This window comes from Aplidium turbinatum, chromosome 1, assembly GCF_918807975.1.
Source record: "Aplidium turbinatum chromosome 1, kaAplTurb1.1, whole genome shotgun sequence".
NCBI lineage: Eukaryota > Metazoa > Chordata > Ascidiacea > Aplousobranchia > Polyclinidae > Aplidium > Aplidium turbinatum.
Window position 1 is genome coordinate 48,950,649 of NC_137472.1, and position 17,871 is coordinate 48,968,519.

At 36.6% G+C, this 17,871-nt stretch overlaps 1 protein-coding gene across 1 annotated transcript; it reads right to left on the reverse strand.

Annotated features, from left to right (window-relative positions):
- Positions 1–693: 693 nt before the first annotated feature.
- Positions 694–16,876, reverse strand: LOC145766630 (ficolin-1-A-like). The gene is made up of 8 exons (XM_082578345.1): positions 16,571–16,876; positions 10,326–10,440; positions 7,404–7,514; positions 7,068–7,222; positions 6,619–6,715; positions 5,699–5,795; positions 3,907–3,974; positions 694–2,561 (listed from the first exon to the last, which is right to left on the reverse strand). The coding sequence occupies exons 1-8, from the start codon at positions 16,874–16,876 to the stop codon at positions 2,266–2,268; spliced, it is 1,245 nt and encodes a 414-aa protein (XP_082434471.1). The 3' UTR covers positions 694–2,265.
- Between the last annotated feature and the right edge of the window lie 995 nt (positions 16,877–17,871).

The following is a 17,871-nucleotide window of genomic DNA, read 5'->3' on the forward strand; positions in this document are numbered from 1 at the left end:
TACGATTCTTGATCTTGACGTTTTTTGTTCTTCGCATATTAAGTCAGGCGCTTATAAACAACAGAGCCACAGGGGCGGACATTAATTAAGTCATCTTAAAAACAGGCTCATTATATTTTAAATGACTCCAAAACAATGAAGATTTAATGAAGTCCGCCACGACTTCTGGAAATTCTGGAAGTCCACCCTGTAAGCTCAGTGGGTATAGGCTCCCGACTCAAGATCAAGCGGCGCTGGTACTGCTCCAGGGGTGTACGCTTAAGCAACGCGTACAAGGACTGCTATCTATTCAGCGGCACCTTGTGGATGGAATAATTCCCCGGAAACAACATTTTAATAACCATCGGAAACTTCACTTTGTCAATCTCGGTGACCGGGCTTGCGTCAGCGATTCAAAGCCTCTACAAGTACACAAAAGTGCCAGGATTAAGCTTTAATTTCAAAGAAGTTTTCCCAGTCTGAGTATAAAGATTCAATCAACCAATCAAGTCATTTTTTTTAAAAGCTTAGTTCAGTTTGTTTTTACGCTATAGTTATCATGCAATGCTACTATAGTAGAATTCGTCTATTTCGTCAACTCGAGGGAATTAGGAAGAATTGACAAATTAAGCGAATTATGCAAACAGATCAAAGTTATAACGACTCGTATGCATGGAACATTTATTTGCTGTTGAAGCAGTGTGTGACTTTTATTGTTGAATACAATATATTATGCTCTCCCACACAATCAACATTTGCAACATTAATCCTTTGACGTTTGTTTAAGATCGCACACGTGTTGATCTTACTAAAGAGACTGCGTAAAGTAATCCATGTGCAGTAAACCATAAATTTATACGATTAATCCGATTAAATCAGGGGTTTCCAACCTTTTTTATACCGTGGACCCTTTTAAAATCTTTGAAAAATCAGCCCCCCTATTCTTTTCAACCTCTTGAAAAAATTAAGAAACGTCATTTTAATTAAAAAACTTGTTTATACAGTAACCGGTAGGCCTACTAGTATTTTTATTAAATGTCAATTTATTTCTTTGTTAGGCCTATATAGTGTTAGAGTGGACTTAGAAATGATAAATTAAAAAAATGATTATTTTTCAAATTTTTCCATGGCCCCCTTTAAAAAGGTTCATAGCCCACTAGGGGGCCATGGCCCCCAGGTTGGGAACCCTTGGATTAAACCATAGACAAATAAATCATCGGATTAATACAAGGAAGAAGTGTGAGACACGTTCTAAATCCATAGCCTAATGTGAGACGGGGAAAATGTGTAAGATAAGTTTATTAAAGATTTAGGCCTAAGGAGTTTAATTTCTATCATAAAGTAACATAAAAGATAAGTATAGGCTAAACTGAAAATTTTTAATTTTTAAAAAAGAAACCTCCCTCAGTTGGCACTGGGCTAAGTTTTTGTTTTTAAAACAGAAAATTCCCTCAATTGACACTGGGCCTATGAATCGGAGTTGCGCTTTGTACGTTTCATTTCAGTATTTCTGTAAGAGCGAAGTTACAGAAGAGCAATGCCAAGCAAGCAAAAGAAGCATGTTTAGACTAGAACCAGCTTTGCTTGAACGCATGAATCGAATTTGCAAATTACGAATTTGCCGAACAAAACGTTTCTCGGGAATATAAAGAGGTGACGAATTGAGAGAATTAAATGATGATGAATTAAACGAACTTACAATCATTGTCAGAGAGAACAATGCGTGCAATTGCGCTGCAAAAAGGCAATTTTCGTAAATAGACATAGTCCAAAGATCAACATCCGTGCCAAAAGGGAATAATTACATCACCTATAGTCTATTAATCAACTGATTCGACAAATTTTATAGTGATAACATCTGACAACACATATAAACTCAGCAGACAGCAATCAAGGCAGCAGCCTCAAGCCAAAGAAAAAAACGTAAAACGACCCGCTGACTCCAACACGATTGGTCATAGCACATGACTAGGGAACTGCGTTCCAAAAGCTAGTGCAAACCGCTACTACCACAGTAAACTCGCAGCATCAGGCTAAAAGTGGTCGTTTACTCGTTTGCATCTACATTTGTGAAGTAAACGAACCAGAATGTACACGAAAGATAAGAATTCTGCCCTGATCGACAAAAATGTGACGACTGAAGCAAACTGACAAATTAGACGAATTTTATTGAATTTGAAACACATTTCATGAACGTCAAGTTGGGTATACTATCGGTTGAATATATTATAAGCTGCATGTTATATAATTTATACCACTGTAAAAACGTTTAATGTAGCTGTAAACTTAATCAGTGTGTTTTGGCAAGTATTCATCAGGCTTGTGTAAAGTTAATTGCTTATTCAAAGCAATTTTCATTTCACTTTTCTTTAAAGAATAAGCATTGTTCTTCCAGTTGTACCATCCACTTCCCCGATGATTCGTCTTTAAACCTTGCACATATTTTCCGTTCAAGTTTGAGCTTCCACAGCTTCGGTGCCACCAGGCTCCGTGTCGTGACACTGCGCAGTTTATGCCACTTGGGTCATTGTCCTTGTCCTTTATTGAAAATGGCTGTTTATAGTGCCAGGCCAAAGAGTTGCCTAGATGTAGGAAAATAAACAGGCGATATCTTTAATTCATTACAATACGTCGTATTGAATGTGATACTATTCATTAGCTAGAAAGATTGGAGTTCATTTCAGTGGTTCTCAAACTATGTGTCACGCCGTCAGGTAAGTTGTTTGCAATTTCAAAAGGCGTCACATAAACATTCTGTTTTCTGACAAAAATTATAAAAAAGCTCTTTTTTATTAGCTGTGCCTGTGTATATTCAACTTTATTCTATTACTGTAAAACAGCAGATTGTACTTTATTTAGAAATGCAAACGTTAGACAGTAGTACAGCAGCACTCACAGTTATGCCATGACTGTAATTTGCAACGAGATATTGATTACACATGAAAAGAGTTAGAAATTGTTTTTAGTGGTTGTAAAAATTCTATTGATTTTCGATGCAATTTACAGAAAAACATTTAAGAAGCATATAACTGCAGACAGGACGTCACTGTTTTAGCAGAAGCTATAGGCTTTTGATCTTATGCGTCCACATACAATTTATAACAAAACTTTGTCAATGCAATGCAGTCTACACATATGCGGTTATGCCGTGTTATCAATCGCCACAAGAACGTATAAGTGGGTCGCGAGTTCAGCAAATTGTTTTAAGTGCGTCGCATCAAAAAAAGGTTTGAGAACCACCGCCGTATACCAACAACAGAGATTGCAAACAACGCTGCTACTCAGTCACCATTTTAATTAAAATATAAAACTTGACAATTGTTTTTCAATTTACATATTTTTTGAGTTTTCTGTTTTTTTTCTTCTCTGGTTACAGTAGCCTATTAGGTGATAAGCAGCATTAATAGGTTGTTTTGAATCTTTCAACTAGTAGCCTACCAAGGCAACAGGCATAGACAACTTTTCTATCAGCATACAACAATTCAAAACTCCTTCAGTTTACGTATTATAACCATTATTTATTATATAGTCTACTAGCCTACAGTATAGCTACAGGTGCCCTACTGAAAATACGACTATCGAGCAAGGACGTAGCCACGGTGAGCTTGAGAGGGGCAATCGCTCTCCCTTAAAATGTTTTATTAGGCTACTATTACAAAGTTTTAATACCATTATAATTCACGTTGAATGATGTTTGCCCCCTGAACAGTTGCTTTTATTCCTCTAAAGTTTTTTTTTCTAGTGACGTCACTGCTATAGAGTAAAACAAACTGCTGCTTCGTTTTCTTCCTTTTTTAAGAGCTGATTTCCTTCAAGCAATGTAACAAACCTATTTTAATATAAATAGTGTTTGCTGCAACAACATGCTGTGTATAGGTCAATTTTATGTAAATTTTCCCTTTTATTGTTGGAGTCTTGATTTCTTACCTGCTGTGCCGGTGTACGAAGCGACATTCAATCGGTAATCCGTAGTTGAACTTTCCACTGAAAATATGCTGAAAAGAATAATTGTTAGAAGAGTTGATTTGTGATACAAAAGTGGAATATATGCAAAAAGGTTTTTCGTAGATTTGTGCCGCCAAAAAGAATTCGTTTATTCTATAGTTCTACCTTAAAGCTTCTTTATTATGAAATTACTCCATGTTGGTTAGCGAAAACTTACTTTCTGTCTTCATTTTTTCTTCTATCTACAGTAAGATATAAATACCTCACCCGGTTTACTTCAACAAAACTGCAGCTTAGAAGTCGAAACAACCTTCTCCAAGCAATCGTTCATAATTAATTTGAAAATACTGCTTTTGATTAACCCAAACATAAAATAACATAGTAGTCTAGGCTACGAACCAAAGGTCTATATACGGATTCAGATTTTTAGAATCCTGATCCGATTCGAATTTTGCTTTTTGAGATCATGATCCGACAGTTTCTAGATATCTCAGATCCGGACCCGAAACAGATCCGAATTATTTTTTCAATTAAAGGCAATTGCCCACCTAGTCCCTTTGCTTGCACCCCTAGCCCTTTCTTTGCCCCCCTAGTTTGAAACTAGGTGGGCAATTTTTAAGACTTAATTTTTGTTTAAATTAGATCCAAGTTAAAGAATGAACAGCTAAATGGAAAGCTTCAGCATACATTTATAATTTATGAGCCTACCTTTGACCTTACTTATAATATCCTTAATGTTCCATTCAAGCAGATTAATTATCAATTTGTGTTGTGAGTAGACTACCTCAAATTTTGTGTGAGATTCTAAATGTCTGAATTACCGAAGTTTGCTTTCAGATTTTCATCAAAATAAAATACCAGATCTTTAGAATCATCTAATTCTACAAAGATTTAACTCATAATATCTTAGCAGTTGTGTTTCATATGTTATCATAATGATTTCTTTTTATTTTAGTACGGTAGCCTACAAGAGACCTCTGCAACTACATGTTGCTAGATTAAATTTTATTACATTATTATTTATAAAATATTGTGGACGGGAATGAATATAGGAATCAATTATGAGTCTCAAAAGTTTAGTCTAAGTATTATGTCTTTTTACCTACAGTTTACCTGAGAAATCTACATTTTTATGGTTAAATGTTTTCTGCTCGAGAAAAAATGCCCTTGTTCCCATCATTTACGGGTAAAAAATGCCATTTTTAACATAACTCGCGAGCTAAAGTGCCATTTCTTGAAAATTTGCCCCCCTAGTCCTAATTTATGAAAAAATGCTATGTTGGGGAGAAAAGTAATTTTACAGTTTCTGATGATAGGAATTTCTTGCTGAGGGCAAATAGTTCTTGCCGAAAACGTTTAAGTTTATTATGTTGTTATTTTGTGGGCTATTGTATTTGTTTTGAGTAATGCTATTCAATCCTATTAAGATATTGTCAGCCATTTGTTTATGGTATTCTCTGGTTTGGAAATGTAGTCAGGAGCTTATAGAAAAAGGTAGGTTTTTGTGTTCAAAATTTAAAAAGTCATGCAAATTTATGATCTGGATTCAATCTGGAATATGATGGCTTCTATAAATAAAAAACAGATCCGTTAAGGAAAAGTAAGACCCGGTCCATACACATCTGGTATGCGTATGTGGACGACAGTCAAAAAAACTCAATTCGCTATGGATTATTTTAAATCTATCTTCAATAATTTTTCAAACTGATCGTTAACTACTGTATATTGCAATACACATATGATAATTTTACAATAAACAGGTTTAAAATTTCACCCGTATTGTGCAAAAGCTTTGTTGCCAGCCCAGTCTTCTAACTCTATCCTCAGTGTGTGTGAAGAAGTTTTTGTTATCTCATGCAAATTGTCCAATCCTGAGAAAATAATGACGTTTGAATATGCGTAGGCCTACATAAAGTTAACTGTAACTATAAGCAGCCTATCTATTCAATAATGGATACTAGCCTACATGAGATAGGCTTAAGTTCAGTTGCAAAGTAGACTGCTTGTTGGAAAGCAATTTGCTTTAATTTTTCACCCCAGTCTTTTAATTGCTTTGCAGGCTACAGTCATAGTAAATGCACAAAAACAAATTTGAAAGAAAGCGCAGTTCTATCGAAACAAAAATTCTAAGAGGGAATGAAAAATACAGTGCAGGTTATGTATATAGGCTACGTTGAATTGCGAAGAGGCAACGATTGTGTGAGGTAAGCCTACTGGTTGTAGGGTTTTATATGCTGAATAAAAAACGAAAACCAAGATATGTTCGATTGAGGCAAATGTAGTACTTGTCAACACACAAATTCATTATAATCGTGGATTGGCACATAGGCAATAATTAACTAACTTACAAACTGCAGAACTGCATACGACATGGAATAGAGACCTATCCAGCAGCAGCAACAGGGCTAAATTTCAATCTTAGCCTACATCTTGAATTTCGCATATTTGTGGTTGAGAATTCTGATTTTAAATTTGAGTTAGGCCTATACAACCTTGACGATATTACACATTTTATTTTTCTTTATTTTTAAGTCAATAAAAGCATTATTTCTCAACACATGTTGCAAATTTTTTTTTGTCAAAGTAGCAAATAAGGTAGCTAACATGGCTAACGACTGTAGGCTATTACCTAATTTATTAACTGTTCTGAAAGTAAACGCATTCAAAACTGAAACGCTATAGGCAACTACGCACCCCACCAAAATTCACTATCCTTTCTTCCAAAGCCTCGAGCATAAGCTTGCCAGTCCAAATCAAAGTCGACAACGCCAGAATTTCGTCGGTGAAACACCTATAATTGATCCATAATAATTGATTGATAGTGGGAATCCTTATCCAAAAAAATTGTTAGGCTAAAACGAAACTAAGAAAACTTACATTGAAAATGAAACAAAATTTATTTGTTTTAAATGGCCCAAGTCATTTTACAATGAAAAGAACATTTAGGCTATTGGGCTGTTTGGTATGTGGAATAGGGCTATCAATATTTTTTGTTAAAATCCCCAGAATTTCAGTTCATTTTTTACGCTGTTTGCGCCAGAGTCAATTTTCTATTTTGCTTGATTTAATTTTTCAACTTTCATCGAAATGGCAACTTTGCACATTAAAGACGAGCAGATACTGTAAAGTAACTATTCACGTACCAGCCAGTTTTTATCGTTCTTTTGAAATTCACAGTAAATTTCAACGACTCTTTCATTCAGAATTATATTATAAAAGCCATCAATGGCAATTCCCTTGTTGTACAACTCGTCGCAATTACTGGTGTTGCTGTGAACTTGAATGTGCGTCAATTCACCTAAAGCAAAAACATATGAAGAGAATTGAGCTGTGTTTTTTTAGCTGTAGCAATATTAATGCCTAAAACGATTATTTAAAAAGTTTAAGTAGGTCAAGTCGTTTATCAGCTTTGCATATTGAAAAAAATGGTAGCCTAGCCTATGAAATGGCCTGACAACTTTGTAGCCTAGACATCTTACGCATTTTTATTTCAAACAAAGTTTCCAGTTCTGATATTCGCTCTTCCAAAGAAGCAACGTTTTGAAGAGTTTGATCACTTTCTCCTCTTTCTCCCTTCATCCCAGGTTCTCCTAAGGAAATAATTAGAGATATTAGCTATTAGTTCAATGTTGCAATTGTATTTGCTTAGGCTAATGTAGCCTAGTAAGCCGATCAAAACATTACGTTCTTACTTCTGGCTTTGCCTATGGCTCACTATATTACAGGCCTACTAGCCTATAGACGCGCAATGCCACCTAAAATACTGGAGGCGAGTGTTTTCAAATCACGTTTAACGTGTAATTGGTAAAGACAGTGGTCTACGAAGATAGATGGTCCAGACACCGTACACAAAATTTCAGGACTGAAGGCTGAAGCCGGTTGTACATAAAAGTACGCTTGGATTCTACACTTGCCTAAAATGTTTCTTCAAGTGTTTTCAGTGTTCAGTTGTTTCAGTGTTCAGTGCTTCTTTTTTCATTTTGCAATCTGAATTTTAGTCGTCGTCGTCGTCGTCGTGTGAGCCTCTGGGGCCGAGGGTCTATCCTTCTACCACCCCAGATTTACGATGTTCCTGGACTACACTGGAAGGCTACTAGAGAGCAGCCAGTCTTTGGTTTCACCATCCATGACACGCAGACCTTCTACTCCGTTCGGTGGCTTGAAGATGGAACAGTCATTGATGACATGGTCTGCGGTCTGTTCCTCGGCACCACATTCACAGGAGGAGGAAGAGGCCATTCCCCATTGGTGCATGGTTGAACGGCAAAGCCCGACGCCCGTACGGAGACGGTTAAGGCGCACCCATGCCTGTCTTAGTAGTGTCAGGCCGATGGGGGTGTGTCGGAGTCGGGGATGAACGAATAGAGTCTGGTGGCGCTTGACTTCCATTCAGAACTCCATTTATGGTCTGCCCAAGCAGCCGCAGAGAATTTTAGTAAACTGATAGTTAACAAAGTAGATAATGTCCGCCAATGAAAACTATTGAATCTACATAGAGCCTATTCATTATTTGAACTGATGAATCGTGTTTACACATCGCTTGATAAAATGCTAATTTTTTTTATCATATGAAGGCTTTTCATAATAAAAAAGAAAAACACTTTAACGCTAAAACAATTGAAGAAAAACACTTGAAAAAATCATTTTACGCACATATACTACAGTAGAAACTAAGTAACACGTTTATCTGCAATCGACTTCAGCCTTCAGTTCTGATGGCTTGAGCACGGTGTCTAGGCCATCTATTTTCGTAGGCTATGGTGAAGAGACTAATCATTTTACTGTTTTACAACCATTTATATATTTTAGGCAGTTAAATCTACCATTTCTACATGGATATAAAGTAAAATACTGTTCCAGACAATTGTTCACTTAATCAAACGTCATATAAAAACCGTTCAGGTCTACTGAATCTTAGCGTATTACGTCATGGAATTTTTCCTAAAAATGAGCCAAAATTGCACCATCGTTCGTAAGACTTATGTCAAACCTGTTTAAACATGAAACATGGCATCACCACCTTTGAACACCTGTTTGAATTGCGTGACAATGTCTTTCACTATTACGTCACAGTACTGCGTACGTGAGTTTGAGATATTGATATCTATTATGGTCATTCGTAAAATTGTTGCTTGAAGTTAGTCGCAAATTTAACTGTTTCGCTTAGTGCTGCTAGCTGGACAAATTTCCGTCTTTTATCCAAGTAATCTGTTCTGTAGTGACAAGTTTTAGTGGTGTATCGCGTTGCACTTCATTTTCGACAGCTTTGAGGCTATTTTTACAGAAATACAATTCTCGAATAGACGTTTCCTGAAGAGTGTTTCTTTTCGGTCATTACATACAGACGAACGAATCTGGGAATCTTATGTTACAATTTTCCCACGAAGAGATTATGGTTTACCGCTGTGACCAAATACCTAAATTTGCTATTGAGTAATGCTCAGAAAGCATGCAAAATTGCGATTTATCAGCTAAATGTGAAAAAAAAAGTTAAAGTTTATGAACACGAAAAGGTAGCCTATACAATAGCTTACTTTCAAGTTAGCAATATTCTTACACAGATAGGCAGTGACAGGGCTGTATGAGCACCATCTCGGGCTAACCCCGAAATCTACTAATGGGCTCCTATGTTTAGTAATAGCTCTTAAAAAGAAGACAAGAAAGCGTTATGTTATGACCGCAAACTCTTTCAATGTAGGGAAAAATTTTACATGCATCATTTCAGCAAAGTAAACAACAGCAGAGTAAACAACTCTTAGATTTTCTAAACAAAATATTAAACATACCGACAATGCAGTAGCGGATCTGGAAAAAGGTGGCAAAGGACAAGAGTTTTAACAAAGCAAAATTTATACGGTAAGATAAATGGACAATGCACAAAAATAAACTTGGATAGGGGATGTTGGAAGCATTTCTCTGGAAAAATTTTGACAAATATAATTTGTTACTTATAATTTGTTACTTTTTAGGCACTTTTGGCGCCTATCTAAAATCGTCTCTTGATCACATTTTTGACACATTTTTGCGTGATAGCATGCATGTGCAAAAATAAGCTTGGTGTTACGTTTTGATTGCTTAAATACCTTTTTCTCATGGCCCATGTTGGTTACGCTTCTTTTGCGAGATAGTTAAATGTAAAAATCTATCAGGTTAACCTTTTTTTAGCAGCTTTCACATCGGAATAGGCTACTACATTCATATAATTGCCTCTAGGTTTGTTTCTTTTGGCACAAATGTTTTTTTTCACCAATGTATTTATTATTTAGGCTTTGTGTTTTTCAAAATATTGAACAGCGGTACAGGTGTACAGAAAATGAAAGTCTTTAGATGTGCAATTGCCAAATAAGAGCAGTTTTGTATTGTTTGCTATTTTACTGATAGCCTACTTTCAGTCAACTTACCTTTCAGCCCAGGTATTCCCACAGGAACACCGCACTCTAGTGCCACTTCTCTAGCTCCACAAACTATTGGCCACCAAAACTCTAACAAAACCAATACAACAAAAATAGATTTCATCTGAAAAACGTGAATGTAATCTAATATACTTCTAATCTGGTCTACACCGGCTTAGTGCATCCGCCTCTGAAACGGTAGACGTAGGTTCGATACCCTCTCGGGTCATAGGCTACCAATGACTTTTTAAAAATGGTAGCCTACTGAATTTAATTCCTGCTTGGCACTGAGCAATAGAATGGATTCCGGTGATAATACACTCAGTTGCGCCTCTATACGGCGGCATTGACACTGTCTGCTTTGTAAAGCGCTGAGGAGCAACGCATTCTGAGATGGATACAGCGCTATATAAAAGCAAGCATTATTATTGCTTGCTTTTAACAATTACTATTTTAATAGTAATAGTGGAACTGACTGGCCGCTTATATATTAACCCTGATTGGAAGCAAAAAAGGTTGTACTGGCTTTTCAAACATTCCTTCGAGCAATTTTGTACTTTTTTACTAAAACAAATCATAACGTGTTTGTTGTTTTATGCAATAAAATTGCAGGTGTTTTATTTAAATCCAAGATGTTCAAACATGACTTTAATCCGATTGTTATATTTAAATGACAAACGCATTTGCTTCGACACCTCTGCTATTTACAAACCATTTCTATTTACAAACAAACTCTCTATTTAAAGTTTAATTTAACTGGTAGTCATGAACTATTAGTAAGCTTATGCTAAATTACTGATTTAATTTCCCAAAAACGTGTGTTGTAATTTCTTTTTTGTTAGTAAACTGAGACTAGGCTACCGTATATTGGTTGGTTTCGACGTTTTATCCTCGGTCTAGGAAAGCCTTGATAGGTTATTTCTGGTAAGTTTTGCATACTTGTAGAGGCTCTTAACGCAGGGCCGGTTACCGAGATAGGCAGAGTGAAGTTTTCCGATTGCTGAAGCGTTGTTGTCAAAGTATTATTCCATTCCCTAGGTGCCGCTGAATGGAGAGCAGTCCTGAAATGCGTTGCTAAAGCGCACATCCCGAGAGTCGATCCAGCGCCGCGTGATCTTGAGCCAGGCGCGTAACACTGAGGTAACGTTTTTTTTTTAATTTCATAATTGTTACGGTAGCTACAAATGATTAACTCCTTGCAAGCTAACTCTTTGGCGTATTGGTTGCTGAATAATCTCGACCAAAACTTCAAGGCCGTAGCCTACGGCTTCAAGCTAATTCAAGCAGTCTAAAAAATGAAATGTCGATTAGTTTAACAACTGACTGCTTTGAAGATGTAATTAAATTTGGTGCAAATTTTAATACCTAAAATTCTTAATTGACGTAGGCGTGCAACTCTAAGTCATGCCACTTCAACGTTTTTCTCACTGTTTTTATGCAAAACCCAGCCTTGTAACTGAAACACAATCAACATGACAAAAGGCAACTCTTATCTAGCGCAGATACGAAATGCATTAGATTTATACTCCTATTCTAATAAATTGCCATGTAAGTAATGAGAGAACATCATTCCATTGACAAAAAAGGAAACTCCCAGGCAATGATTTATGACGTAGCATAAGGCAAGTACAGCTTGTATTCTAGCTAGATGGTAGAAGATTGTCAGCCGCAAATGAAACCAGGAATGCGGTGATTACAATGAAATCAATTACAGGTTTACGATTACAAGTGTTTGATTGCTACAATATGTATATTCTGAGGATACGAACACATTTAGCTCCTCACTATTTTAAAACAGTCGTTTAGGATCAATTTAGGGAATCTTGTGGGAATCTTTATCCTGGGAGTGAGAAAGTTTTTGAGAGCAATATCCTGGCAGTTTCGCATAATTGTAGAGGCTTTAAACTACTGAGGCAGACCCGTCACCGAGTTTGACAGAATGAAGTTTCCAATTGTTTGTGAATTATTCCATCCATTAAAGGCCGCCAGAGGCATAGCCAGCACAAAATTTCGGAAGAGGTGGCAAGTAAGTACGTCAGGCGACAGCTTTTGTGGAGGGTCTGGAGAGCCTCCCCACAAAGTAAAAAACTATCTTAAAATTGCGTATTCTGAGAGTAGGCTACTTTCATCCCAAATCAATAGAAAAACTCTGTCAAATGATGCTGCAACAGAGAACAATTTAAGTTAGACAACAAACCAAAACAACGGTAATGCTGAAGTGTTAAATTGATTCAGTGGTAGGCTTCAGCTTGTCAATAAACCTGTCAATGAGCTTTCGCACAAAATACAGCAAAGTATAGTTATCCAATGTTCATGCTACGTCTGAGTTGTAGGCTACTTGTTCACTTGGGATTGATGTTCTCTTTATTTGCATCATTGCAACCCAGCACTGAGAGTCTATCAATATCTATTAGTGGTCACGGCGGTAAACCATAATCTCTTATCGTGGGAAAATTGTAACGTAAGATTTCCGAATCCGTTCGTCTGTATGTAATGACCGAAAAACAAACACTCTTTTGAAACGTCTTTTCAAAAAGTGTATTTCTGTAAAATTAGCCCGCGGCTATCGAAAATGGAACGCAACACCGTACGCCTCTAAAAACTTGTCACTGCAATACAAACTACTTAGTTAAAGACGGATTTTTCGTCCAGCTGACAAGCACTAAGCAAACAGTTAAACATTTGACCAACTTTCGAATCAACAATTTTAAAATGACGAGAATAGATTTCAATATCTCAAACTCACGTACGCAGTTACTGTGACGCCATAGTGAAACACTGTGAAGTAATTCTCAACAGGTGTGATACAAGTCTTACGAACGATGGTGCAATCTTGGCTCATTTTTAGGAAAAATTCCATGACGTAATACGCAAAGATTCAGTAGACCTGAACGGTTTTTATATGACGTTTGATTTGTACAGAGATTGGCCGTAACAATTAGCCAATAGTGTTTGATATCTTTTATTTGTGAAAACTGAGGGAAAAGAACAACACTTGTACTCTCTACCAGCGCATTAAGTCGAATTGATTAAACTTAACATAAACACGTTGTAGTCAGCGCAAGAATGTAGCTTCGGCAGAATCGGACATTCCTCGCGCTGATTGCAACAAGCAGTGCTTCCAGCATATTATTGCAAATACTACAACAAATAGCTTAAGTCTGTCGTGACTCATGGTTAAAAATATTTCCGGAGGAGGGGCAATTTGTGGTTGGTGACCTTTTATGGTTGGTGGTTGCGATAATTTCAGATGTAAAGAGAGGTTTACAGAGTGACCGAGCGCGAAATCAACTAAACGGATAATAACCTATAATGATGAAAAACGTAACATATAGCCTATTGTAGCACAATAAGTCGATTAGGCCTACGACTATAGGTCTAGGGCTTCTAGGCTATTGTTTATTTGATTGTCTTTTTTGTCAATTTTAATGGCATAGGCCAGGGTGTCCCAAACTGGGCGTCGCGACCCCCCAAGGGGTCGCAGAAAGTAGGCCTATACCAATTTGCACAAGGTACTGCTGCATATTAACACTTCTGTGCGAGATGCTGTGACATTTATTAACTTTATCAAGAATCGCGCACTCAATAGGCTGCCCGTATTTTTGAACAATTATGAGGTGAAACAGGGCCGGATTTAGCTGATGGGGAGGCCGGGGCACATATAGATCTGGGGCCCCCCCGTGCAAAAAAGCCACCTCTACGTCTACATTAGCATTAATCCAGCACTACACATCATTTTGCAGAAACTTCAAAGGCTGAAAGAAAGAAAAACAACACGAAATCACATTTTTTCCACGTAGGGGGGCCTTTAAAAGTCGGGGGCCCGGGGCACCTGTACCCTCTGCCCCCTCCCCCTAAATCCGGGCCTGAGGTGAAATAACATCGGAGTTAAAAAGTCTTTTACTGCATCGTGAAGTGAGGTGGCTTTCAAAAGTCAAAGGTTTAAAATGGCTAGCGAATTAACGTTGAAAACCGAAATCGTGATTTTTCCAAAAGAATAAAATTCAGTCTTGGTCCATCCATCATTTTCGCAATAACATCCAGCTTTTGAAATTATGTCAAATGTCAGATTTGCTTGAAAAACTAAACGAATTTAATTTGTCCCTCCTATAGGAGAAAACATCAATATTTTGCATTGAAATCTAAAATTGATGCGTTCATCAAAAATTGAACATCTGGAAACCAAATTTTCAAAATGATTTATCTGAAATGTTCTCACTTCGCTATTCCAACCTAAGCAGCATTGAAATCGTCTTGAGACCAGCTTTAACTAACATTGAGCCACGGGTAGACTTGCTGTGTAGCAGAAGGCAGTCACACCCATCACACTGAATAAATGTGTTTGCCTTTTTGTTTTGTTTTCAGTAGGCTTAGTTGTGATGGTCAGAAATAAATAAAAACAAACTGGACTGAGTGCCAGAAAAGTGTTTTTGGTTTTCGTTAGATTTAACCTTTTCAATAAATATCACAAATGTATATTTCGCACTGTTCGTCGTTTTTAATCGTAAGGGGCCGCGAAACATTTTAGGAGATTAAAACGGGTTGCGAGCAAAAAAGTTTGGCAAGCCCTGGCATAGGCAATGACCTATAGACACAAAAACGAAAAACAAGTGAGCTTGCCTATCTTTTGGGCCGCTATTTGGAAAAGTATTACCGTGAGCAAACATCAAAATCCCGGATCAAAATATAGGTTACTAGCTCGTGTGAAGTTGTGTTTGATAAGGCACAAAAAATATTGTAATCATAACATAAACATGCCAGCTCTTTTCGATTGAATCAGTTCTTGACTTTAAGTTTTTTAAAAGTTCCAAAAAAAACAATCGACATTTTTTTGAATCTTTTATACTTTTGTTGCTTGTTTTCGTGTTTGTGAGTTGTTCGTCACTTTTTTTTATAAAAGGTAATTCTGCAATTCCAAGAGCTAAACTTATCTTTATGATATAAAGAGAACCTGGTAAAAACAAAAATTCGTTTTAAAATGTTGCGTAATGATATGTGCGTTGCAATTTATTATCCAATAGCCTACACGTACAGTAGCCTACGGCACATACACTTACAGTCTCACAGCATCAAATAATACAAAAACATTTAATAGTAAGATTGTGTACATAGGCTAGTGTAGCCCAACATTATATAGTAGACTATCGAATTCACGTATCCCAGCAATGTGAACACTATAGTCAGAGTCGAAATTTTTCAACTAAACCTAAGTAAAATCAAATTACCAAAACTCAGTCAATTTCTATCTAATTTATGTAAACTTTTTTTTGTAAAAGAACACAAGAAAATTATCATAATTAAAACAGGCTTACCAAAGCATGCAGTTTCTTAATTACTAATGCGTAGGCTACTTTCAACTATAAAAGTTTCATATATCTCAATACGTCTTGCTTATTACAATCACAAAACATTGTTATAGCAGTAACTTGTTGGTTACATTTGACTCAATGCAGTCAGATATCAGTACAACATTTGACCTATCAATGTTCTTGCGGGTAACACCAATTTTTTTCCATTAGCATGTGGTTGTGAGCAAGTATTCAAGCGTCATAAAAGTAGGCTACGTATTAAAATATCAGACGACAGACAGTGTAAAATAATTGCAATAAAAAGATAATTCTGCTACATAACGTAGACTACACACGTGTTCTATAATTGCACATGTCTCAAAAACAAGGTTTTTGACTTCACAGCCACCCTCTGGCTCTGCGGTTTCATATGTTATGTTAATGCAAAAATAATTTCAAAGTGCACACGTCAATCTTGTGACCACACACGGTGTTGATCCTCCTGCTCGTTCGAATGAATCCAAAACATTCTAAAAACTTAAGCACTATTAAATTTGTAACTTCAACATCGACTGTGATAACACTGCAACCGCTTAGTACCATTGTGTTGATAACCAGCCGTAAAAGCTCACTGCCAATCCCCTTCCTTCTAACTAGTTTATCAACTGCGATTAAGGTTATACTGCCGGTTCGAATACCTTTCTTCTCATGGTATCGACCCAATACAACTCCTACATAATGACATTCATAAGTTGCTAAATAGCAGAATTCAGGCCAAAGATTTAGAATACATTGGTAAACAAACATCGAATAAAAGGCAAGGCCATTATTGGCCACTAAATACCTAATTGCTTCCACTTGGTGGAAACTTCTGTACATGGAATACAAGACTTCATATGGAAGAAAATGCCGGCTGCAATTGATGTGATTTACCACAAGACTTCCGATTATATCATCTATTCTCACTTTGGTTTCACTGCAGGGATTTTTTAATCGTGGATTAGGCGCGATTGGTAAAGGAAGTTTCTTTTGAGGAAACTTTTTTTCTTTTATTATGAATCCAATTATGCGACGGTGCCCTTTCTTGTAAGGTTTGGTAGTTTTGTTTTTACGTCGGTTGGTTGTTTCTCTTGGTTTCTTCTGTTCAGGCATTGGACCATTGAGAAGATGGGTGCACCAGTGAAAAAATTCTTTTATCATATTTTTTACTTCTTCTTCGTCCATTTCACGAGGATACGACTTTTTCAATTTCTTTTCTGCTGTTAAACTCATGATAAAACTATAAAAATTAAATGTATTTTTTTTAAATAGAACTCAGGTAACAACTGAATTAATGTAGCAATTGTGCGATAAGCAATTTTTGTTTATCGCACGCATTTACCAAAAAGTGAGAAAATACTGGACAAACATTTTTCAAGTTTGCTGTGCTACAAACTCTTTCAAAATATGTTACTAGCCTAAGCCTTAAGCCTACACATGTAGACAGTAGACACTACACTTAACCAACTTAGTTTTAGAAATAAGCTACCTAGCCTAAGTCATGGTATTGCAAAACGTTGCAAAGAAATTTAGTTTCACATAAGCTGGTTTTGTAAATAAAGTTTATTCCAATCAAAAATTAAGAGACAAGAATTAAACTCTTTGTGCGATCAGCAGAGTTGGGCCGTTCCAATTAATTTGATGAGTATCGTGAAGTCAATGAGCGCAAACTACAATGAGTAGGCTACTCGTCCAGTTGCCAATTTAGCAGTTTAATCGTCCTAGCCTACTACCAGGGGTGTACCAACTTGCTGCCGCGGGTCAGATCCGGAACGCGAGGTTCGTCTACTCGTCCCGCCACATTGTGTAAATATCTTATCAAAACTTGACGCTGTGTGAAGTGTTTAAATATCTATTTTGCCATTTCTCATCCGTATTTGTTATTAAAATTGTTATAAAATATGTAGGCTAGCTATAATTTCTGAAGTGTGACTTTGGAAGTTATGATAAAATAATGAGCTTTTTCTCCACAACCTCTTCGCCTGCAACGACCAAACGCGTAAATAATTTTACATTCACTTTATTGGATCACTACCACCGTTGAAAAAAATGGTTATTCAGTCTCGAGCATCTTTTTTAACAGCAGCTGGCTCTTTCCCAAACACGTTTGGTGACATCTTGTCTAATAGCAAAAAGGAAAAAGTATTTCGTTTGCATCGCTGATATTCAAACTTTATTTTATTTAGATTAACTTCGACGAAAAAATACTGTAGGCCTACCGGTAGCCT

Bases quoted from the DNA above. Each gene is read 5' to 3' on its own strand.
- LOC145766630 (XM_082578345.1), bottom strand. From the start codon at position 16,876: ATGAGTTTAACAGCAGAAAAGAAATTGAAAAAGTCGTATCCTCGTGAA. The intron at 7,223-7,403 runs GTAAGATGTCTA...TTTTTGCTTTAG, and splicing joins TTTGTTTGAAATAAAAATGC to GTGAATTGACGCACATTCAA. The intron at 3,975-5,698 runs GTGAAATTTTAA...TATTCTTTTCAG, and splicing joins AAAGCTTTTGCACAATACGG to CATATTTTCAGTGGAAAGTT.